The 26,186-nt window shown below is 35.0% G+C and overlaps 1 protein-coding gene across 1 annotated transcript; it reads left to right on the top strand.

Annotated features, from left to right (window-relative positions):
* The first annotated feature begins 3,780 nt into the window (after window positions 1-3,780).
* Window positions 3,781-25,891, top strand: LOC137386982 (battenin-like). Its single transcript, XM_068073239.1, has 15 exons — window positions 3,781-3,974; window positions 7,277-7,397; window positions 9,503-9,659; window positions 11,307-11,373; window positions 13,924-13,999; window positions 18,949-19,023; window positions 19,229-19,308; window positions 19,569-19,660; window positions 20,426-20,498; window positions 20,725-20,868; window positions 22,058-22,214; window positions 23,699-23,767; window positions 24,079-24,234; window positions 24,683-24,832; window positions 25,156-25,891. Exons 3-15 carry the CDS (start codon window positions 9,554-9,556, stop codon window positions 25,282-25,284), a joined length of 1,374 nt encoding a protein of 457 aa, XP_067929340.1. The 5' UTR covers window positions 3,781-3,974; window positions 7,277-7,397; window positions 9,503-9,553; the 3' UTR covers window positions 25,285-25,891.
* The last annotated feature ends 295 nt before the right edge of the window (window positions 25,892-26,186 follow it).

The raw sequence follows: 26,186 nt of genomic DNA, 5'->3' as shown, positions 1-26,186 counted from the left end.
ATCACATGTCGTAGCTGAGAATCACAAAAACTGGGATGAGTTCATTCCATTTTGCCAACTGGCTCACAATTCTTCCCGACATACAATAATAAACGCCTCTCCAAGCCTACTCCTGATGTGTCGAGAAATGCGATTACCTTACGACCTAACTAAACCTGAACTACCCGAGAGAATTGAACCAGGAACATTTGCTGCTCAACTACATGAGAAAATGTCCCAGGTTTGGCAACGAGCTAGGGAAGCTATAGAGAAAGGAAAGCTCATGCAGAAGCATCAGTATGATAAGAAGGCGAAGCCTTCAAGCTTGCAAGTGGGTGATGCAGTTCTATATTACACACCCAGAGGATACAAAAATCGTACCTCTAAGCTAATTAAGCGATGGGCAGGAGTATACATCATCAAGAGTATATCCGACACTAATGCCGACATCCAGCATTTTGATGACCCGGATGAGCCACCCTTCCGAGTACATTTAAACACGCTCAAGCTATATCTTGGACCACTAGTACGAGGGAGTAGTCATGAGATGAGTCTAGATCTTGGTTACTCACCTGATAGCGACACCGATGGAGATTCGGAAAGAAACGTTAGCAGTGAATCCGAGTTGGATGATGATACTAGCGCATCAACAATAGATATTAGCCGAAGTGATGAACTAAGCGATAGCTCTATGGCAAATAGCAAACCTACAATTAAAAAGAAAGAGTTAGTAGCTCAACAATCAAACAACAAACAACCTGCAAACACAAGAAGTCAGCTGCAACATTCGACAAAACTCGCAAACAAATTGGCGACAGATCAAGAGTCTGTAGCAAAGTCTGAAACAGGCAGCAACCCTACCACCACTAACGAGCAAAGAGCAAACAGATATGGTCTGCGGAGGAAGCCAAAGCAAAAACGAGAGAAAGGCTTTCTCTACTCCAGCCAATAGACTAACCTTGGCATCTGTCATTTTATAATTGCATATAACCGCATTATCTTTAACCAAAGACATTATTAAGAACCAAATAGACTGGATGTGTAAACACGATTACTTTTATTGAATTATTTATATATACAATTAGGCATCAACTTGTGCTAATTCAATTTGGATGGGTGCACGCTGGCATCTTCTATGTAAGTAGCAAAAAAAAATTGTACCCACAAGTAGGACCATGGCACCGACTGCCACTATCGGCCCAACCACTGACCAATCTACAATGATAACAAATACAATAGAGAATACCATATATATATATATCAAGCTACTCTTGTGTGTTGATGTAAATTGATCCGAAATTCTTTTACACATGACATGACTAGCAGAACTGAAAAAGGTAAATAAATAAATTTGTAAACCATAAATTGCTTAGCACAATTACCGATAGCTAGTGGCAATTCAGCTGTAGATGTAAACACAAACAGAGCTGTAGTAGGAGGCTTCAGTGTTGTAAGACGCTTCAGTGTTGTGACACACTCTGTGACACACTCTGTGACATTCCTCCATCCTTTACAAGTGTTTCTAATCTGATAATTAAGTAGGAAGGAAATAGTCACGCGCCACTCACTTCTAGGTATTGCAATGGATAGTATATCTATACCCTGTTTTCTATGCATACAAACATACATTTTTATTTTTTGCTATTTTTATTTTAACTAGAAACATAGCCACGCTTACGCTGCTTATATTGATAACCAAATTTCTGGGAAAGTGGTGAGGCGTTGCTATTACCTTCCTGGTAGTTAGGGACCGTTTGTACACTCTTGCACTCATGGATAGCGAGTGCACTATTCATTCAGTTATATGTAATGTAAAAGGCATTTATGTGAGCACAGGCGTGCCTTGAGTAATCTAAAGCTAATATAATCTGGTAAATGTAATTTTTGAAGAAAATTCCGAGAAAAAAAAAAAAACTTTCTCGGTCTCAAAGCCATATTTTTGGCCAAGCGCAAAAAAAAAGAGTACATAACGGCTTTGTGAAAAGATGCAATGACGGCCTGATCAAGAAATGTGATGTTTCTTCACAATTATGTTTTTATTTTAATACTTACCAAAGGTGTAGAAGTAGCAGTAGCATAATTGATTATGAATGTAACTAGAATAAACTGGTTTTGCAGTGACATAGCAGTGTTTTGGATAGCAGTGTGTAGTGTACTTGTAATGCTGAGTACGACCATGCGTATGTTGTTTACGCATGCGTAAATAGCCTAAGTGAACCATACGATTATTGTTTTTTTTAATCTCCGTAGTTTCGGTTTCCACCCTCTGATTTGGTGGGACCTTATTTTATAATTATTACTTTATTATGATCATGTCATTTTTGTGTTTCATATTAGGGACTAATATGTTTTAAACTGCGGGTGTATGATATGTGCAAAATTAGTATACCTGATTAGCACATAGAAACAAAGGACTACAAATTATACATAGTAGGCTATAGCTAACGCAGTTACCCTTCCGAAACATAAGCCACGATTCATGACTGGCATATCCTATGAACTAAGTATTACCATCTAATTATACATACTTCAACGGAACCAATGCTGATGTAAGAATGAATAATTTAACCTTGAAAGACACACAGCATTGGATCCCTTATGGCTCAAATAAGGGTAAAGACAGCCTACCAGTTTCTAGATACTGCCTCTGAGTGGTTGATTTTAGAATAAGAAATCTGCAGCTCCCAATCTCAGTGAGCTCCACAGACTTGAAGTTGGACAACACTCAGAGGTAGACGTACCAACGAGCCCTGCAACAAGTCGCAAGCCTAAGTACTTTGGTGAGTCAATGTGCTCTCTAGTTGTCTTTGATTTATAGCTTGTAAATACTTATCATAACTAATTAACAGGATAACTAGATAGAGCACAGCTACACTTCACCAATAACAAACATTCCATTATCGGAGTCGTGCTCTCTTTCTCTCGCTCTGAGACAAGAACCAATAGCTACAGCCATCAAGTAAACAACAAGGTTTTTGCCAAGTTGGCCAATTATTATCCACAAAACAGAGTTTTTACTTCAATATGTACTACCTGTGTTTAAATTTTTTCCTTCTTTTCTAACGACTGGTAACATGGGTATACAGCATGATATAAGTGTTACCTTCAAACACATATCTTTCAACAACTTTAAAATACATAAGCGTGTACGGGGTGTGTACGCATCAAGTAAGCTTAGTAAAATATGTACTTTGACGAAATATTTTTTATTAATACTGTGACGTGTTTCGTCTGCTTATTAGCCCGGCAAATCAGTTTTGTCAGCTGGCAGTTGTCTGCTTTGTTTGCGGTTGGGCGAACGAAGAAGGTTTTTACCCGGCGGTTTATATAACTGACCCGACGGCATGCACAGCCTGTCTCATCCAGACTATTTTCTATACTAAGCCAATGTCCGCTTTGTATTCGCCCTCTTCGTTTGAGATGTACAATTACTAACATTCATCCGAACAAATTTTTGTTAACGTTTCTTATGTGTTTTACGCATAAATGTGCAAATTTTGCTATTATTGTGTTTAATGCCAAGCTTCAGTGTAACTGATGATTTGTCACGAATATCTTCTAAAGAATACTTAATAACTATAACTAACTCTATAACTGCTTAACGTACAACATATGTAAAAGATACCGAAGAAAATAAAAATGACAAACGTCAGTAAAGTTTATAGTTAAATCTGCTCAGAAGTGCAAGAAACTTTTTGTCAGATTCGGCAAGATATGCTTCAACAATAGTTTGCCAGATCAATTATCTATAACTACACTGCTTTTATTGAAAAGCTGTGTTTGTTTAATAGTTAATACGTTATTAATACTTTAAGCGCTCATTACATTTTAAATAGTGGGTGTTTTTGCCATTTCATTTAGTCCAAATTTGCTACCAACTAGTATTTTATTCATCACCAAGAAGGCTGTTCTTTGTTTTAAATAAAGAAGAATGGGTTGAGTCACATCCGTTGTTAGTTTGTCTGCATTTTTACCACTGAAAGTCTCATGACACGGTAAGCCATTCTTGTCAGGTATCACATTAATATCAGAAAGCTTAACTAATGGCATGATTGTGCTTTTTGCCTTCTGTAATTAACAAAATAATAAATGATATCTCTGCGCACATAATAAGCACATAAGTGAATAAACACAAATTGCACAGGTAGATGTTAAACAACTAGGATTACTAAATTTGCTTATGCTTCCACCAATACATTGTCTATGTTACATCCTTGTCATTAGGTTGTGGTTTTTTATTATAATGGAATTTTAAGCAGTAATATTTTCTTGTTTTTATGCAATTTAACTGGGGATTTAATGAGATTGATCATTTTGCATATTTTAAACTTGTCAACAATTACGATTGTTTACTTTTTAGTTTACACTTTTAAGCTTACCTAGTGTACTTACCTTCAGCTTGCTTGAACTACTTGTTTTTGCTATAGCAAGTTTTTTGGCATCACCTACCAGTATAGTTTATATACACTCATAAACATTGCGTGAAACCTTTACACACAATGGACGTTTTCAGCTCTATGATCTATTTATAAGTGTTTTTGATTACATCTCAGTGAATGCATCGGATCTTTAATTGCATCTACACAGTCGCTTCTATGTAATCTTATATCTATGATAATAATCAGATTTATAGCCCAAAGAGTTCAGCGTCCAACATGTTTAGAATAATTTAATCAGTTTCTGGTCAGACTACTTAAAAATTAGTAAAAAGCAAACTAAAACGCTGCCTGAGTTAATCAGTAGAACATCTATTCTACCAAGCTATCACCATCAGTAAGATACCGAATATTGACAAGATATAATCTTCAGTAAGCAACTATTTTCCAAAAATTTGTCATTTCAGCACAAGATTGGAGTGGCACTAAGTTGCTTTAATCAAGCTGCTAATAAATTACATTCTATATTATATTAAATTACATACTATATTATATTAAATTACATACTATATTGCAAGTGCATAAAAATTGGATCAAGTGCATCTCCCAAGATTTTGGATGTTCATTGGTTCCAACGTTTCGAAAAGCAGCTAAGCTTTTATCCCACTTCTAAAAGATTTCACAGTTGTATATAAAGCCACAGCCTAAATATAATTCTTTTGTTGTACATTCATGGAAACCTCTTCACCAATTTTAAAATCTACTCTTCATGTCACTTCGAAAATAGTATATTCAAATGCACACTTTTTTTACACAAACCTAACCGCATCTGATTAATATTTATGTCAGTTGATGCCATAGTCATATCAAGACATGATTGACTGTGTTAACAGAGGTCTTTTTTTAATTTAAAACTTTTTGAATGTGTGCTAACAAATAGCATGAAAAATCACAATGACCTTTTTTTTAATTAACCCATTTTTTGCAAGATTCCAGTTAGCACTTATACTCTTTATTATGGAATACAAATAGTTTCATCATTCTGTAAGAGCTGTTGCCACCTAAATGCATGTTTATATGCCTACACGACTTGAGTTTTACTTGCTTCTGCTGTTTCCAAGAACTCCAGTTGCACTATAAAGACTCTTTATGTGTAGGTCTTCTTTGAATTTCTTTTTTTATGCAATGTGTAACATTCCCTAACATCATTGCGTGGATGGTAACTTTTGTTCGCTTAGCACATTTCAGGATCAACGTTATAACTTTCACGGCTACTTCACTGCTTTCTGTGCAAATCTTTCTGATAATGGTATAGCCTTGAGCTAACGTTTGTGCAGCCAGCACTTTGCTGGTTTCTTGACCTGTGAAACTTTGATAATCTGTCAAGTAGCTCAGAGTGAAATGTAGGCAACAATGCCTTCCATTCTTCAATGTTTTGCTCTGTAGCTCATAGCTCTTTCAAGAAGTCGTACATTAGCTTCTTCCGGCATCTAAGTCAGATGTCTGCCATAGTCGTTAAGTTAGGGCTACCAAAATAATGTTAACTAGTTTAAAGTACTATTCATTTCACTAAGTCTCCAATTAGAACCATGAAATAGATTTTAAAGAGTGTTCAGGTTAGTGCCTTCAGGGGTTTGAAGGCTTTAATTTTGAGCAGCTGTTGAGGGCTCATCTGAATGATAGCTTGTTTATCCTTTTTCATGCTGGTTGATATCCACCTATGGACCTCTATGATCCATAGCAATGTCAAGCATGTCATATGATCCATAACAATGCCAGACATGTCATATGATCCATAGCAATGCCAGACATGTCATATGATCCATAGCAATGCCAGACATGTCATATGATCCATAGCAATGCCAGACATGTCATACGATTCATAGCAATGCCAGACATGTCATATGATCCATAGCAATGCCAGACATGTCATATGATTCATAGCAATGCCAGACATGCCATATGATTCATAGCAATGCCAGACATGTCATACGATTCATAGCAATGCCAGAAATGTCATACGATTCATAGCAATGCCAGAAATGTCATATGATCCATAGCAATGCCAGACATGTCATATGATTCATAGCAATGCCAGACATGCCATATGATTCATAGCAATGTCAGACATGTCATATGATTCATAGCAATGCCAGACATGCCATATGATTCATAGCAATGTCAGACATGTCATATGACCCATAGAAATGCCAGAAATGTCATATGATCCATAGCAATGCCAGACATGTCATATGATCCATAGCAATGCCAGACATGTCATACGATTCATAGCAATGCCAGAAATGTCATATGATCCATAGCAATGCCAGACATGTCATATGATTCATAGCAATGCCAGACATGCCATATGATTCATAGCAATGTCAGACATGTCATATGACCCATAGAAATGCCAGACATGTCATATGATCCATAGCAATGCCAGAAGTATCATATAATCATGTTTGATTCGTAAGATTGTCTGCTCATTGTTCTTTTGATTTTTTATAGTATGAATCTGCAACTTTGCACTGAATCTAGCTTCTGAGTCACCTACATGTAGTTATAGTAGCGTAACATCTTCAACACTCACCTTTTTCTCTATCATTTGTCCGTAGGCAAAATATATATCGACAACTACTTATTACAGAAGTTTTACATGTCTATTTAAATCTGTTAGTCACAAACAAGTGTGTTTATGAAATCTACTGAGTATGAGACACCATGTTTTATATTAATTATGCTTTTTAGATATGGTATGCTGCAGATGTCCATGCAATAAGACTGTAATGAATTTAAAATATGATTTTGTCTCATTTGAGTTCTGTGAAAGTATTAAAAATAAAGCTACCAATAATAAAAAATTATTTTACAATCAGCAGCCGTTGGCTGAAAGATCTTAACCACTTTTTTGTTGTCAGGTGATCACAGCAGACGACTCTACATCGTTAAATGTGTGGAGTCGACAATTTAAAGTTTGATTTTCCAGTATCTTCAGTGAGAATCGAGCCTCAACCTGTTGTTCACAGGTCACTAGGCCAGGTCAGCATCCTTAGTTTTTGATTTTCACAGTAACAATATTTGATTGTTGGAGCTGTTATGATTGATTAATAATGAAAACATTTAAACAAAACAGCAATTCAATTTTAACCGAAGTTATTCTGTAGTTATATTACTGGAATGTTACTGCAATCAAATTACGACCAGCTCCTAACTGTCTCTATACCAAGTTCAACGTTCTATAACCTCAATCATTTGGGTTCAAACGTTACAGGTCAGCTCAGCACTCTGTTTGCCACGTAATACTATTAAATATTCTAACTTTTTGATCTGTTAAGCACCAAAATCTTGCTTGTAAATCTATTAGTAAGTCCGTCATTTATCTTTATGTAAGATTCTAATAATTCTATGTTAGAGCAATAGAAATTGAGCTGCTCCTGTGGACCTATCACACCTAATTTATTATATTTTACTAGTTGATTTGTATTATACCAATACACTTAAGTTGTCGAAATACCGTAATAAAGTATTTTTGTGGCTTAATTAATGCAGTTATTAATTAAGCGCAGCCAACAAGTTGAAGATAGGTTTTGGCAAGTCAAAAGGGTGCTTTAAGTCTTTAAAAAAATGACTGCAACTGACAGGATAGCGGTCTGTTTGGTGATATCATATCGAAATAGCTACTACTAGAGTTGCCCCGATGTTGGTATCGGAATTGGTATCGGTGCTGGTATGGGCGTCAAAAAACTGAATCGGTATCGGCCGATCTTTTCTTAAAAAATCTGAAATTTCAGATACATTTTACAGATCAACTACTGAGCGGAAAACAGTATTTTAGTCTGCTACACTGATAAAGATCATCAGTTGCAAGTTCCTTACTTTTACCTAATGAATTCCTGGCCTGCCACACTATTTATTTCATGTCTATAGCCTGATCAACATCAACACAGTTGAGGAACCTTTTTGCTTTAGTCAGGGCATGATCACAAAGTGTGGTATTTCCCAATTACAGCGAAAGGATTTATTGCAGCCAATCACCAACAAGATAACAAAGAAGGGAAACAAAAATGCAGTGTAATATTTCTATTTACTACCATTACGGAAGTAATTTGAGCAGGCGATGCATAAAGTTATCTATCTCTCCCTTCATCCTGACGATACGTAGCTTGTTTGTTTCTCTCTTTTATTATATTTATTTACACTTTTGAAGTTTGTCTAAATAATTATGGTCCTGCAGATCATTTGATGAACTAGTTCTTGTGAGTAAACTATTTCAGGTCTTACTATAAATTAAAAAACGCTGTTCTTTCACAGGTGCTGCTAACGTTGTTGCTGTTTTTGTTGACAACAATAAGTAAATACAGATAAATAAATTAATATTTGTATTTTCTATAATAAAATGAACAATTATCTATGCAACACAAAATATCTAAATCGGATTAATTTTCGATAAGAATCGGTATATCGGAACGGCATCTGAATCGGCCGGTGAATTTATAATCGTGGCATCTCTAGCTGCTACCACCTTTGCATTCGAGAAGCTCCTTCAGGAACTGTTGTGGGTGTTTACAGGTTTAAAATTGGTAAATGTTAAATTTTCAACATAAATTAAGAGTTTGATTTCTGACAAGAGAGAGCAGTGGTATCAATGACAATTGTTTAGAGCATGGTTAATTTCACGGCTCATTACTTGACCAATCAAGTGTTATCAATGACCATCAACTGCTCAATTATACTTTGCTTCTTCATTGACCTTAAATATAACTAGTAGTTGTTTGGCTCATTGAGGTCAAAGTCCAAAAGTACACACCGGTCAATTCCCCATGCTCTCTCTTAGTTCAACCTATCATTACTCTGGCATGAACAAACATCCCTCACTTACAGTTAGACTCAAAACAAAAGATTTTTAACTCTGTTTGGTATACTGTAATGTAAGCATAGAGTATACACACGGTGTGGAACTGTAATCGTATCCATTGATTTTAATAAAGGCCTAGTGTCTTACCTACATGTAGTATTCTATGATTCTAGAAATTCTATGATACTGCATGCAGCATTTATACTTGTTCCAGGAATAAGAATTGAGTGTTACCTGCTACAAAATAGTGGTAGTTTCCTTTTGTTTGGAAATTCTTTTTGTTTGTAAGGAGTTGCCTGCACCTATCGTGGTGCTAAAGATCCTTTTTTGAAGCACCAGAATGGAGAGTGAGGAGGAGTTTGATGGAGCTGTAGAGTCTGTTCCACCTTCATCTTATGTAAGAATAAATGCTTCAGGAGAAAATGCAACAAATAGTAGAGACCAGGGTAAGGAACGGTGCGATATTTGTAATTAGGTCAGGCTTGCTTACAGACAGATATTTTACTTTGTGTTAGGTATTCCAAGACTCAAGGAGCTTATATCACTTTTTGTAATACCATGTCAATACACTAAATGATTTACACTTTTTCCTCAGTTGTAACAGTTGGTTGCTTTCGAGGTTGCGTGACACACTCACACTCGTTCAACGTATTACATATCCTCTCGTTATGTATAAACATTCATATTGTCTGCTTCTGTTAGCTTTAGACTGTTATCTAGCTGTGTGGTATAAATTGATGATTGTATTCCTGTTTGGTGACCTTGCTCTTTTGATAAAAGCAGGGTTGGAAAAAACCAAGGTTTTTATGAAAAAACCAGGATTTTTTGGTTTAAACCGGTTTTTATGGTTTAAACCGGTTGTTATGGTTTTTATAATTTTACCAAGGTTTTTGCAATTGTAAGTCTAGTTAACATCACTTACTATAGCTGCATGATTGAGTATTGAACATACTTATGTGGAATCATCTGTTAAAGATGGTACTGTGGGAGTTGTTATGGGAAAAAGGAGAGAAAACATATGGAAATTTCAGAATGAGTCTTAAAACAAACATGAGCGATGAAATACAGTGCAGAAATCTTATCACATAAAGGGAATATTTTACATACAGCTCCATGTATAAGTAGGAACTTTAATCCAAGTGATTAGTTGTGTGGTAGTGTAGAGCAGAGCATAATGCTGATGCATTGCTAGTGTTTGCAGCCGTGGCAGATGACTCAACTTCTATCACCTGAATATTAGCATCACTGTCTAAATTGGTGTTTTCAGTTTGACATTTTGCTACATGAGCTTTAAGCCTATCTGCGTGACCTCGCGTTACCACAGCACACCTATTACGTTTTGCCTTAAAACCTTAGCAATTTGCAGTTCGAGTGAAAATCTGCCAAACGGAATCCTGTTTGCGAGGCATGTTGGAAATTTGAGGCACAACTTTAATTTTCCAAAACAAAAAAACTGGATAAACTGAATTCTAACAATTCAACTACTTTGGCTTGTGCCCAAAAAATGAAATATTAGTTTGTAAACTTAAGCTTTTGCCCAAAAGGATTTTATTGTTTTAATTTCTAGTTATAAGTAATCCTTTCTCACTGGCCAGACTTGAGAAAGTATTCATTCATTATTAGAGACGATGATTGGATTAGTATATTTCACGTGGTTTTTATATTTCATCAGTAAAAAGATCATCATATCACTTGATAAAACCAATTGAAAATGAAATTCACTAATTCATTGTTGTGCTTGGATTTCATGTAGTTTCAACTTGAGCTCTGCCATCAATTTACTACTGTGTCCTAAATAAACTTCCACAGCTGATAATTACATATAATTGCATTTCTACCGCACATGTACCACTAGGGGCTTAAAATATTATGTTTTTCACAAAAAATAATGAAAAAAACCATAAAAACCAGTTTTTTTTGGGCTGGTTTAAACCAGGTTTCAACCACTCGGTTTAAACCATTGGTTTAAACCGAGCCAACCCTTGATAAAAGTATTTCTTCTACAAGCTAAGGATCGTCTCATCTATGTCATGATTATCTTCATTTGGTCAGTGTTGATATGGTTGTAGATGAATGTATTGTGTGTGTTGTAGAAACAGGCTGGGATCCGTCATTGGCATTCACCACCTGGGATAAGGCTCGAGTTCTGACGGGTTTCTGGTACTGATCTCGCACATACTTATCTCTTACTTTATGTGGTTTGTTTATTTGCCACTGCTGTCTTGTCTTTGTAATGAAGTCAGCCCACTACTTGAGGTTAATGGACAGCATTTAAAAATTACATATATCCGTGACAGCATAATCATAATATTTTGTTTTTCAGCAATGCTGTTGATGTTAAACGAACAAAAGCCGGCTTTGGACACAAAAATACTCGCAAAGCTAGCTCCAAGCTGTGCCATCGGGCAGTCATTTTTTCAATACACAGACTTATGAATTACGATGTCAATGCCGACGATTACCCAATGAACAAGAGAAAAAGCACTTATGCTGACTGCCATTTTTATGCATTTCCCCATTCAGTTGCCCCAGTATGTTGTCATAGTTACCCAACATGGCAAATAATTAAATAAATAATTAATAAAAGATTGCACAGTATTTACATGTATATGTCATGCACTAACTTGCGAGTGATGGTTATAGAATTACACCAATCGGTTTGTGCGTACGTTTTGTGGAGTAGCAAGACATTCTTCCTCCACATTTACAGGAAATTTAAAAGATTGTCTGTAAATATAAGCTATTCTCAGGAATCATATGTTTGAGACCCATCAACACATGCTCTGCTTTATGAGTAAAAATATTGAACAAACAATTTATTTATTATAAATTCATAAGAAAACATATAATAAATATAGTACAAATATTATATATTTAAAAACTATATAGCGTGACAGCTAATCGATATGTTATGAACATCACAAATACTTCAGTCGCTTTTCAGGACAGGAAAATGTTGATAGAACTTGATATTCTGTTGAAATTACACAAAAATATTATTGAAACCTCAATTTTTTCTGCTGCTGTTTACGCGAAAAAAAGTTATGCTGTCAGTTAACCTTTGGCGTAGGATTTTATAAGTTGTAATATGGAAATCAAGAAATATTTGACTTGATGACCAAAACAATTTTCATCATGTAAGTTTCTCAAGAGTGAAAGTGATATGAAGAATAAAAGTCTAAACAATATGAAAGTGCCAAAGGCTCAATTTAAGTAATAATTAAAACTGAAATAAAAATTACAAAATCTAAAACAAGGTTTAAATAATCTGAGTAAGTTAGACTACTTGTTTCTATCACTTCTACCTACATACACATAGTCCCAGATCAGCAAGGTTTCACTTCTACATATATACATGTAGTCCCATATCAGCAAGGTTTCACTTCTACCTACATACACATAGTCCCATATCAGTAAGGTTTCACTTCTACCTACATACACATAGTCCCATACCAGCAAGGTTTCACTTCTACCTATATACATGTAGTCCCATATCAGTAAGGTTTCACTTCTACCTACATACACATAGTCCCATATCAGTAAGGTTTCACTTCTACCTATATACATGTACATGTAGTCCCATATCAGCAAGGTTTCATTTCTACCTATATACATGTAGTAATGCATTAGCAAGGTTTCACTTCTACCTATATACATGTAGTACTGTATTAGCAAGGTTTCACTTTTACCTATACACATGTATTCCTGTATTAGCAAGGTTTCACTTCTACCTACATACACATAGTCCCATATCAGTAAGGTTTCACTTCTACCTATATACATGTAGTCCCATATCAGCAAGGTTTCATTTCTACCTATATACATGTAGTAATGCATTAGCAAGGTTTCACTTCTACCTATATACATGTAGTACTGTATTAGCAAGGTTTCACTTTTACCTATATACATGTAGTCCCATATCAGCAAGGTTTCACTTTTACCTATATACATGTAGTCCTGTATCAGCAAGGTTTCACTGTTACCTATATACATGTAGTAATGTATTAGCAAGGTTTCACTTCTACCTATATACATGTAGTCCTGTATCAGCAATGTTTCACTTCTATCTATATACATGTAGTCCTGTATCAGTAAGGTTTCACTTTTACCTATATACATGTAGTAATGTATTAGCAAGGTTTCACTTCTACCTATATACATGTAATCCTGTATCAGCAAAGTTTCACTTCTGTTTGTCCGTCTATGTGATAAAGCTGTAATAAAAAACCTCTTTGTATTGATATTCTTCTAGTTTTTTAGAACATCTTTCTTACATAATGCATTTGTTTTATTATTAGTACTATCTGCAGCATTTAGTAGGGTTATCATAGGCTTTCAGACTTGAAAAAGATTTATAAAATATTCTTATTTGAATATCTGATCCAACATATGGTGGTTTTAGCATATTAAATTCATGCGTAGATGTTTGACTGTACAGTATTGGTGCCGGTAATATTGTACAATCACCCCTTGCTGTTGTCTCATCAATAACATCTGTCACAGGTAGCAGGCACTACTAGTTACATGTATATATATATATATATATATATATATATATATATATATATATATATATATATATATATATACACATGGTTACTGCCTGAGAGCAAGTCTTTGGCCCAGAGCTGTCTACATGAATGCATAGGCTGTAAATGATAAGGACAAATTGTGGCTGATTGTTCATGTCATAAACTTTGACTATTTCAGGCTGTTGGGGCTCTGTAACAACTTTGGTTATGTGGTGATGCTGTCTGCTGCCTATGACATTTTACAACCAACCACGGTGAGACTAAAAGACATAGCTACTCACTTGTATATAGTATTTGTGAAATGTTAACTTGCTTTCCTTTTTTCAGTGCTTTAAAAACTTGCGCATTGTGGAGAAAAGGGGATTCTAGGTGTGATTTGGTCCTACCGAATGTATCATAAAAAGATGTTGTACTCGAGCATTAACGCTCAGCGTGTGTTTTGTTTTATTTATACTCGAAAATCTCAACATCTTAACGAATCATATCTCATCTTTGACAACCTCCAATCAGAAGTGTTGTAGCATATCTAGCACAACCTAAATTTCTTGGTAAAAGCCAGCGCTATGTAAACTGGAAAAGATCAAAAATTGTGTCGGCGATTTGTTCTTTTTATTTCAAAAAGAGAGAACTAGTACTTTACAGATCATTCTATCCATCGAAATATGGAATGCCATCCTTGAAATAATAATGTATTAAAAGATTCTATAAAGATTATTTGTACTGACCACTGATTTTTATCGAAGATCGTTGTTTTCAGTAGTCTTAGACTGACTAATACCATCGTTAAAGGCGGAATGCATATGGGCTGACCTAGCTTATGTTCTCCATACAGATTGAAGTTGACTACTCATCGCAGCTTAAAGTCAACTAAATATCTGCTCATCGAAAAGATGATTCACTTTCATCAAACCGTCTGCTACCGCTAAGAATTTGTACTAGCATAAAAAAAGAATAGAGAAATTACCATGTGTATATTCGTGTGTAGATTCGTGTATATATTCATGTGCATATTCATGTATATATTCGTGTATATATTCGTGTATATATTCGTGTGTATATTCATGTGTATATTCATGTGTATATTCGTGTGTATAATCATGTGTATATTCGTATGTATATTCGTGTGTGTATTCGTGTGTGTATTCGTGTGTATATTCATGTGTGTATATTCATGTGTGTATATTCATGTGTGTATATTCATATGTATATTCATGTGTATATTCATGTATATATTCGTGCCTATATTCGTGTGTATATTCGTGTGTATATTCGTATGTATATTCATGTGTATATTCGTGTGTATATTCATGTGTATATTCATGTGTATATTCGTGTGTATAATCATGTGTATATTCGTATGTATATTCGTGTGTATATTCGTGTGTGTATTCGTGTGTGTATTCGTGTGTATATTCATGTGTGTATATTCATGTGTGTATATTCATGTGTGTATATTCATGTGTGTATATTCATATGTATATTCATGTGTATATTCATGTATATATTCGTGCCTATATTCGTGTGTATATTCGTGTGTATATTCGTGTGTATATTCGTATGTATATTTGTGTGTATATTCGTGTGTATATTCGTGTGTATATTCGTGTGTATATTCGTGTGTATATTCGTGTGTATATTCGTGTGTATATTCGTGTGTATATTCGTATGTATATTCATGTGTATATTCATGTGTGTATATTCGTGTGTATATTCGTGTGTGTATTCGTGTGTGTATTCGTGTGTGTATTCGTGTGTATATTCATGTGTGTATTCATGTGTATATTCATGTGTATATTCATGTGTATATTCATGTGTATAATCATGTGTATATTCATGTGCGAATGTAAGTTTTCACTGTAAATGCAGGCTGAATGATAGCTACCATTTTCTCCGTTCATAAGCATTCATAATTGATGAATGCTTACGAACGGAGTTTGTAGCATTCGTCGATTATGAATAAATTATTATAAATAAATTATAAAACATGAATAAATAAATAATGTACATATATTTGATTTGATGAACTGAATGGTATTCATTGGGCAGATTACATTTCTGATTATAATTCCTCCTATTTGTACAGTGGTCATAATAATGGGACAGCCTGGTAATTTCATAATGATCTTTTTCATTCATGGCATAAACTCCTTTTTTTGATAATCTTAGACCATACATATTATACATATTTGAAAAGCAAATTTTCTAGACGTTCTGTCTACCACTAAAGGTGCACTCTAGTAATAAAATCTGTTGAACTGGTACCCATTACATCCTATCATGACTGTCTAGGCTTCTGGTGACATACCAAATACTAGGATGCCAGAAATACTCTGAAGGAATTTAAAAATACCTCCAATTAACTTTTACAGAGCTATGTTCTAAAATTATGTCAAATTAAGTTGCGTTTTCCACAAATTAAAAAATAATTTGTTTTGGACTTTTGTACCGCTTTATGCCGAAATTGGCATATTGTACCAAAATCAAACTAATAAGGTAAATATCAGTTAGTTTTACATAATATTCTAATCCAGTACATTCTGAGCTTTTCATTGATGTGCATATTGTCATAATTCACATAATACCAACGGAACAATATATGAATTAATAACAAAAGTTTCTTTTAAGCGGTCCCATAATTGCGATCACCGCTGTAATTCCTTCTATATCTCAAAGGAAGCTAGATCAGCTTCCTTTGAGATTCATTTAAAAGCTCTTACATATTTTGTTTGAATTAAAATCAATATTAAATTGTCAAAAGTGATAGAGTGCAGTATGGATGTCAAAGCCTTTAATTTTTGTGTTACAATAGCAGTTTTTTTAAATCGTTTAAACTTTTACGCCATCACAAAATTATGTACATGCAATTAATGAGATGACCAAAATGTTGGCTAGTATGGAATGTGAAACCATGATATTCAAGATATTAGGCCGACACTAATCGAATGAGCTAATTGTGTCGCGGTCACAGAAACCATTGTTAAGTCGCAAATCACGAAGTTGAGTTATCCGACTTTGAAGTTGCACCAACTGAATTTATATTATTGGTAACAATTTTTGTAACACGTGCATCTGGACCAATCAAAGAGAGATCTTTCTGAATCTGAAGTTAGTTTAGCCAATAGAAGTCTTTAACCATTGGAAAACCTCCCTTAAAACCGTTGCTATGCTAAACAGGAAGTACTAAAAAATGGCGTCCGAAAAATAATCGTTTCTTTTTTGCCTATTTTAAAGATAACTCTGACATTTTGGACACATGTAATGAGTAATTTGGTATTTCAACTGATGTCAAAAGCGGTGAAAGTAGAGGGAATTACGATGATATTTTCTTAACGATTCTTACAAGATTATTACAATATTTAATTATAAGAATAATTATTTGAATTTCCAAGATTGAAGTATATAGAGACCGATAGTGTGCAATATGTTACTGTTGTTATTTTTCTAAAGATTTTGTTGATGATTTGGCTGTGTCCGATATCGCGGTACTGTCAAACCGTTTTTAATATCTACAAAATTATGTAATATATTTTCTTATAACTGTACAGGTATTTCTATGACAACTAGCTAAAATCTGTCTAGATTTTTAAATTCAGCATAATTTTTTGGATATAAATACAGAAATCTAGATGAATATCACAACTTCTTGATATTGGTTGCTATGACGTTTTGAAATGTAAACAAAATTGTGCATTGGTTTTCGTTTCTCAAACTTTAACACCAGTTTACTCAGAACGATGTTTTCGCATTGCTGGTAAACGTGCATTCAGTTTATTGACCATAAAATCTGATGTAATTAAGCTAGAATCAAAATTCTTTTTGCAAAATAACTGAGAATTTTTTTTTTTCTGCTAATGTAGATAATTCCAAATCTTACAATCCCGACTTAACCATGGTTTCTGTGATTATGACCCAATTAGTCACCTTTCGAAGCCACAGAATAATTGTGCCAATCAAAGAATTGTTATAATGTGGAGTTTCCTCAAGGTGGTTTTATTGTATGAGTGTTGACAAGGATAATTCAAGAGGACTGCTTAGCTAGGCTGCTTGATCAGTACTGATGAGTCATAAAGATAACACCAGCTGGACCACCCATAACATTGCTTCAAGGTCACACATACTTAGTGCACATATAACAAGAATAAATATTGCTATTGCCTGGTGACAGGAAAAGGGACCAGACGGATGGACAACGACTAATAATAATATAGATACTGTATCGTAACGACAGCAGTTGGCATTCATTTGTCTAGCAATTCTAAATAGGCAAATTCTTGTCTGTAATATGGTGTTAGGATGGGTTCGTTGTAAAACTAAACAGGCGTAATTTAGCAATTTCTATCTACTTTATCATGTAAATGTTTTGCAAACCACTTCAAATTAATGTGTCATGAATTCTTTACTTTGTATTGAGCCCCATTGTTTTTGAAAGCTTTGATGAATGACAACATATTTAATGATAACATCCGCCGTTCTTTCAGAAATGAGAACATCTGTGCCCTTTGGATTTGCTTAACAGCTACAGGTGTAACCATTTACAAAAAAAAACATTAAATTGCATTCTAGAAAGAGATTTACACATAATTACAAATTAACAGGTTCTTTATTTTTATTTTGTGTTCTCCAGCAATTCTTTCGTTAATTGGCCACTAAAACAATGCATTTAAAGTTTTACTGCGTATAATAGTTACTGATCTATAAATGCTATAACTGTGTTTATTGCATCAAGCTGGTTGTGAATAAATACACCTTTGCTACTGTATCACACACACATATCTTTACTACCGAGTTCATCTTTTTTACTCAACCGTAACAAAAGTTACTATAAGCCAAAACCGCTCTATCTCATTTTAAGGAAGACTGGTACCTACAGGCACCATTATTATCATCAGTTGTAATATATGCCAACTTTAGGGAAGCAGTATGGTAATAAGTGAAGCGTGTAAATTTACAAATTTTATGACCAGCAGCAGTGCTGACTTAAAACCTGCTGTTTTAATGTGCAAGTTGGAGCTGAGCTCTAATGCTCTGCTAGATAGCAATTAAGTTCATCATTTTATACAGTGGAAATATTGCAAATGATAAGCGTGACAACTCCAAATATATAATTATCTTATTGTCATTAGATTAATGAGATATTATTACTTGCTGTCATATAATATTGCTTTTGATAGTGCTTTATATAAGCTTTTTTCTTTAATTCTAGCCAGTAAAGAAATGTTTGGAAAATGCCACTATCTCCTCCCCACATCATCTTATATGCAACACAGCTGGCACCGGGGTAAGTTCTACAACTGGAGAGGATGAACATGCTCCTTTTGTTCATGCCAGTATCAGATTTATCTCCTCTCGATTAAGCAATTGAGTAATTATTTATGCCATACTGCAGGAATATGGAGTTGTTTGCACACTGTAATCTGTTAGTGCAAAAACCTTTTTCAAGTAGTTAATTATTTTGCACTAATGCATATATCTTCATTTTCTAGAACATTCTTTTGGCGGACATACTGCCAACACTATTCATCAAATTCTCTGCACCATTCTACATGCATAAAATCTCCTACAAGTAGGTTTTCCTTTGGTTCATTGTGATGGTTTTCCTTTATGTTGCACTGATATATATAGTAATAAAATATGGAACGGACAGATTTGGCTTTAGTATTGTTTTATGTATTGTTTTATTTCAGTATTGTTTTATGTAAACATTACACCGAGTTGTTGTCATTCATGAGCTTTAAATTGGAAAGTTGATTTTTTTGCTACAGCGTGCTGTAATTTATAATTTAAGTTGCTTATATTTGTTTGTCACGTAATTTTATTATTTAGTGTTCGAATGATATTCGTGGTTCTCTTCAACATTGCAAGCTTCTTGCTGGTTGCTATTGCTGGCTCAAGCATGAAATGGCTGAGTATTTTAGGTAAGTATCAAAGTGTTTACATTTTCTATATGTATGTGTTACAGACTTCAGTTGCCAATGTATTCTAGCTGTAGTATGTAATATCTTAGATGCGATATATAGTAATGTATTTTAGATATGTAGTATTGTATTTGTGCTATGTGATCATGTAGTTGTAATATGTATGATTGTAGTTAAAATGTGGAGAAATGAAGTGATCTAATAATTAGCAGTTATAGTATGTTGGTCTCAAAGGTGATAGTTAAGTTGTAACATGTAATATTGGAGTTTTGCTATGTAATCAATTAGATATAATATGTAATAGTTGAGATATGATATGCAATGTAGTAGGTAGGATATGCAATACTGTAGGTGTGATATACAATGTAGGTGCAACATGCAATGTTGGATATGTGATATACAGTGTTGTAGGTGTAATATGCAATGTAGTAGGTGTGATATACAATGTTGTAGGTGTAAAATGCAATGTTGTAGGTGTGATACGCAATGTTGTAGGTGTGATATGCAATGTTGTAGGTGTGATATACAATGTTGTAGGTGTGATATACAATGTAGGTGCAACATGCAATGTTGGATATGTGATATACAGTGTTGTAGGTGTAAAATGCAATGTTGTAGGTGTGATATACAGTGTTATAGGTATAAAATGCAATGTTGTAGGTGTGATATGCAATGTTGTAGGTGTGATATGCAATGTTATAGGTGTGATATACAATGTTGTAGGTGTGATATGCAATGCTGTAGGTGTGATATACGATGTTGTAGGTGTGATATGTGCCAGCATAAGCAGTGGGTTCGGAGAAATTATTATGCTCAGCTTCTCCTCCTATTTTTCTCCGTGAGTATGAACAGCTATTATCTTTTGTAACATAGTAGCAGATGTAGGCAAGAGACAACAACTTCTCATTCACTAATACAGAGCAAACGTTATACACAAACAATCTATTGAAACTACTGTCTCCAGACTTTGTGTGCGTTTAAGATATCTTTTCCTTCTCTGATTATAATGCTGTCGTCTTTCCACCCAACTGCGTCTACTCGGGTCTAATGGACATCTCTTACAGAAACACTATATTGACATGGTCATCAGGCACCGGTGCTGCCGGTATATTTGGCGCTGTCGCCTACTCTGGCCTTACCCAAGTCGGGCTGTCACCTAAGAATACTCTATTCCTCATGCTGATAGTTCCAGCCTGCCAAACATTCAGGTTTGTCTTTGAGCTCTTTGACAAACACTTCAAGTCCTTTTAGTTGAGGTCACCGAATCTTTCCTGGTGCCTTCTCTTGTTTTGTCATCAACAGTGCTAGTGTTCAGTCTGTGTAAATGCTGCATTATATAAAAGGTGTTGTAATCTCTAAACCGGAGTTGTCTGCCCTTCCCGTGCTTCAACAACTCAAATTTTGGTTTCTACCGAAATATATTTTCGGTTTCTAGTATAAATATTTTTGTAACAATTTTTAATTCAATTCCTTGTAATTTCACCTGTTTGTTAGTTTCTAATTAGTATCTGTGTAAATATCACATTAAATGCTGGGGGAACATTTAATGAGTGCCTAATGCTGGGCCTTTTTAGCATACTTGAAAGAGTTTCCTATAGGAGTGTTTCTATTTCCAATTTGTAAGGTTTCAGTTTAGCTGCGTACTATCTAATAAAATTAATTGGAGTGAACAGAAATTGAGCTTTGGTGTGGGTGTTCACTGTTCAACATAGCGATAAGATCTTAGTTTATTATTGGTAATATTACTCCACGTAAGCTGGAGGAGTGATCTACAGCTACCTGAAGGTGCTGATAATATAACTTTGTTTTATTCTTACACTGCTCAGTAGTTTGATTTTAATTATGGACAGAATTATTTAATAGCGACCATGTTTCTGCTATCACATTGCACGCTCAGTCTGTTCATCGAGTGCCTTTCTTTGTAGTACCGGTTTACAATACCTGACGCTACCGACCGCTACTGCTGACTACTACTATTGACTACTACTATTGACTGCTACTACTGACTACTGCTACTGACTACTGCTAATACTGACTGTTACTATCACTACTGACTGCTACTACTGACTGCAACTACTGACTACTATTACTGACCGCTACTACTAACCGCCACTACTGACTACTACTACTGACTGCTACTACTACTATTGACTGCTACTACTACTATTGACTGCTACTACTAACTACTGCTAATACTGACTACCACTACTGAATATTATTACTGACTACTATACTGACCCCTATTATTGATTGCTACTACTGACTGGAGCTATGGACTGGAACTAATGGCTATGATTTCTTACTGCTACTACTGCTACTGACTAATAATATCGAATAGTAATTTTGACAACTATCACCAACAGCTGCTGCTAATAACTGCTGCTATCACTGTTATAGTTATTATTGGCTGGTAGTGAAGCCACCCCAAGTGAAATCTAGCTGGTCCCTGTGTTCATACAACCAGAGGCAGGGTTACCAGGCACTTGCCAGTAGTGCCTCAGAGCAGAGACCAACCAACTCGTATACTCTTCCACAAATGTTTCTCCTCATCAAGGTCAGTCTTCAAGGACGCAGCTGTACTATGTTAACTAGCATTCTGATCAGTTCTGGCCCCTTGCAAAAGGTTTATAATATGAGTTAGTGTGAATATGTGTCACTCATGCCAATCAGATAGTCAGTGTAGGTATTAGTATAACATATTGAGTAATGGATTCCATATTAAACTTTGTTGTGTGAAACGTATGTGCTGAAAGAAAAAAGTAAAGTCTGGACTCTCTAAAAGGCTGATCAGTCAGTCTTGGTCAGGTGAACAAATAGCGAGATGAGGCACTAAAGGATGTAGGAGTGTACAACTCCTACATCCTCTCAATCTAGTACGTATCTTAGGCTGTTGAAAAAAGTGAATAACATGTTCGATGATTGGCTGATTTCTCTAAAACTTTGAATAGCGAACATTAATAACAACAAATAATGTTATAAATTAAAATTTTTGTAAATATATAACAATTTATTATCAATAATATAAGGATTAAAAAGTTATTAAACTAATAGTAGTCATTGAATCAAGGCTAATCACCCAATATTGTAGTTCTCTGTTTTGTTTTCACTGTTTTTAATTATCTAGTAGTTGAACTGCTCGTTCATATTTAAAGAGACCTCGGCTATTTACTCATGAACAACTCGTATCTTCATATTTCTCTTTTAATAACGAGTCTGTAACCAGAATTTTAAGCATTGTATCACAAGTTATTAAGGGTCTCATGCGAGTCAGTACTCATGGCACCCGACTGGTTTCTCGTTGCTAAAAGGCCAGGTTTGAGTAAAATGGTAGCGTACTAGTATTAATAATATTAGATAGTAATAGTATTTCTATAAATATATATTACTTCATGCTTATTTTTTTAACGATGTCAAACTTGTAGTTTCTAGCGCCATCACAGACGCTTCCCTCACATTGCTGTACATCAGCTTTAGCAACTATTAACATGCCTCCATTTTGGACATTCTCTAAATTTGTACACTAGCAATTGCCATTTGTATGCCAGCAAATTGCCAGCAAATGCATGTTTATAGCCAGTGGCATTTTTCAATAAATTTTTAGCTTTTTTATTTTGTTGTTGTTAGCTGAGCTTTATGAAATTATCATGTAACGAAGAAGAATGATAATATCAGATAATTTAAGCGTGGTTGCATTAATATGTAGAGGTACCTTGATCTATATGTATCTGTAGATTAGCATTACAGGTAGAATGACGATACATTACTGCAGGCAAAATATGGGTCTTAGTTTGTTATTGACATGGAATATTAAACAGGAATGTGTTGGAAACTACTGGCAAAAGTTGTATAAATTTGTTTTTGAGTAACACGTTTTTGTCTTACCAATATATGTTATATTTTGTGTCTTATATGTTAAATATATGATGTTGTATTTGTCTTAGGCCTAGTTTGACTGGTCTTTTATGCTAAAACACCGCATCCTTTGATGTTAGGGTCTTCAAATAGAACAAGGATGAAGTATAATTGTTTTTGTTGTAGCCTCTCCTCAGGTTTATGATTCCTCTGATGTTTGTTTACATGGCAGAGTATTTCATCAACCAGGCCCTAGTAAGTAACCAAGACTTACTTTATCAACCAGGCCCTAGTGAATAACTACTTACCTTGGATATTGCACTGGCTAGACAGACTTTTATTTATTATGCAATAATTTGGGCTTTATGATGTGGTATTAAATATACATATAATATATATTATTTTGCTGACATAATCTAGCTGATGTTACACGTCAAGTGACCAGAGGACTATTTATGTTACGGTATGTACGAGCTATCTGAGTTCAACACTATTATAGGGCATTGCTCTGCTGACTGGTTGCTGCTTGTAAATGATCACTTCAAAGTGTTTCCTATCTGTTGTAGTATGAGCTCCTCTACTTTACCTCCTCCTGCAGCTGGATGTCAATTGAAGCCCAATATCGCTGGTTCCAAACTATTTATCAAGTTGGAGTCTTCCTCTCTCGCTCCAGTCTAATGTGCTTCAAGCTGAAAGTTCTCTGGATTCTGCCTATTCTTCAGGTAACGCTGGTCTTTTTTAGGTTTTTTACTGCTTTGTAGGCAAAGTAGCTGTCACAGCACAAGAAGGTTTATTCTCGCTAAACTCTACTAGGCTTGATACTTTTTGCCTTCCTTTCATTAGAACATTTAGGCGACCTTTTTCAAACTTTTTCAAACTGATTCGCCGAGAAAGACTGAGGAATGTTGTTCTTGAAGGCTGCCTCTCATATACTTAGCCACTTCTTGGCCATCAAGAGCCAGCTTGTATCTCAAAGTTTTATTGTATTTCAAAGCAGAAACTCGCCCAAAACTGTTTTTGTATTTCGATTTTTTCGCATGTTGGGGCACTGATATGTTGAGGTATGACTCTATCTAGATATACTCGGTGAATAATCATGTTGAATTGTTTTAAGACTTCAGCAAGTTGTCCAATGTCTCGTACCTCAACAATGTGTTCCTTTCTTGGCAGTTTGGCACTCTGGCTACACTAATCTGTCAAGTTTTGTACCACTACATTCCTGAACACAATGGCATATGGATTGTGTTTGCCATCATTCTATGGGAGGGTTGTCTGGGGGGTGTCAGTTATGTCCACACTTTCTATCAAATTTCCCAACAGGTTAGTCAAGTTGTTATTGTCATTTTACAGCTGTTGCACGTAGTAGTTGTTGCTACTGACAAGTTCATATCCCGTGTTACTGCTGTTTGCATTTTAAGTAGGTAAGAGTTGTGGTTAGTTGTATGTACATGTCAAATCTGGTTTCAATCTTTCAGCTACCCAATCTTTTTATTCCACGCAAGCTTGTTGTTTTATTTTTTCAAGAGGTCAAGTTGAAGGTTAAACCTTTTTCGTAATTTAAACTCAATTTTTCAAAACGGACTCACTTTGATACAAGAGAAGTTTGAGTTACTGATCACTAAATGCACATTTTGTGCTGGTAGGTGGAGCATGAGCACAAGGAGTTCAGCATGGGCGTGGCTAGCGTGGCCGATACAACTGGAATTGTTGTGAGTGCGGGCGTGTCCATTCTTGCCCACAATGGCCTCTGCAACATGACTATCACCTGGTGATGCCTCCTTTAGAAGAAGGCACCAAGGAAAACACCTACCTCACCATATTCTACATCCCTAGAATCATGGTTTGTTATTATAGTTTGTTTTAAGTGTCTATTATAATAGGGGTTACAGTATTTTAATTGAAAACATTTTCCACTAGCCAGAACCTAATAAGGTAGGAAACTGGAGTTGTTCTCTTTATGTTTTAGAGTCGAATAATTCCTAATTACATAATTATGCACCTTGCATTTGTTATGTTGATTATTTTGTTTTATCTGTTGCTAGAAGTAAAATAATTTATCATTTTATATTAACCGGTTCTTTAGTAAGTAACAATGTATGATCAAGTTTTGTGCAATTTTTACAATAATATTGTAATGTGCATATCATATATTTGATATATATATATATATATATATTATATCAGTGATGATTTTGCTTGTTTAGGTACTACCTGTTGAGTTAGTTCAACATGAGTACGTTTATGCATTCATTGTACTGATTACGTTTCAACACCTTTGTGCATGTCTAACATGCTTGCTCAAGTCAATGCCTCGTGAGGTCTGCTCAATAAAACATTATCATTGTTAATATACAATAAACTTATATATAAAGATCTAAATATTGAGTAAGAGATGATATCACCAGAGACAAGTGCATCACACGTGTCATCTTGGCTACGCAATCACATTACTACTGTCATAAGAGATTCAGGAAATCATTGAGAAGTGATCAAATAATTTTATGGAGGAATTGCCATTAGCATCGCTGAAAGTTTTCTCTTGCCCAGTTTTAGTGTTCACCTCTGGAATGGATTACGCATACTCCACGGAGCTTTGGCGTGCTCATTCGCCGGTGCTAGGCGATATGTCCATTTATCATTATGTTATGCATAAACCGCAGCAAATTTCTGGTCA

Source organism: Watersipora subatra, chromosome 2 (genome assembly GCF_963576615.1).
Source record: "Watersipora subatra chromosome 2, tzWatSuba1.1, whole genome shotgun sequence".
NCBI lineage: Eukaryota > Metazoa > Bryozoa > Gymnolaemata > Cheilostomatida > Watersiporidae > Watersipora > Watersipora subatra.
Note: the sequence above shows the minus strand (reverse complement) of the source record. Positions and strands in the feature narration are given on the sequence as shown.

What these genes read in the sequence shown, in the direction of transcription:
- LOC137386982 (XM_068073239.1), top strand. Translation starts at nt 9,554, where the DNA reads ATGGAGAGTGAGGAGGAGTTTGATGGAGCTGTAGAGTCTGTTCCACCT. An exon ending in CGAGTTCTGACGGGTTTCTG is followed by an intron (nt 11,374 to 13,923) that starts GTACTGATCTCG and finishes TGACTATTTCAG; the next exon opens with GCTGTTGGGGCTCTGTAACA. An exon ending in ATTTCATCAACCAGGCCCTA is followed by an intron (nt 23,768 to 24,078) that starts GTAAGTAACCAA and finishes TATCTGTTGTAG; the next exon opens with TATGAGCTCCTCTACTTTAC.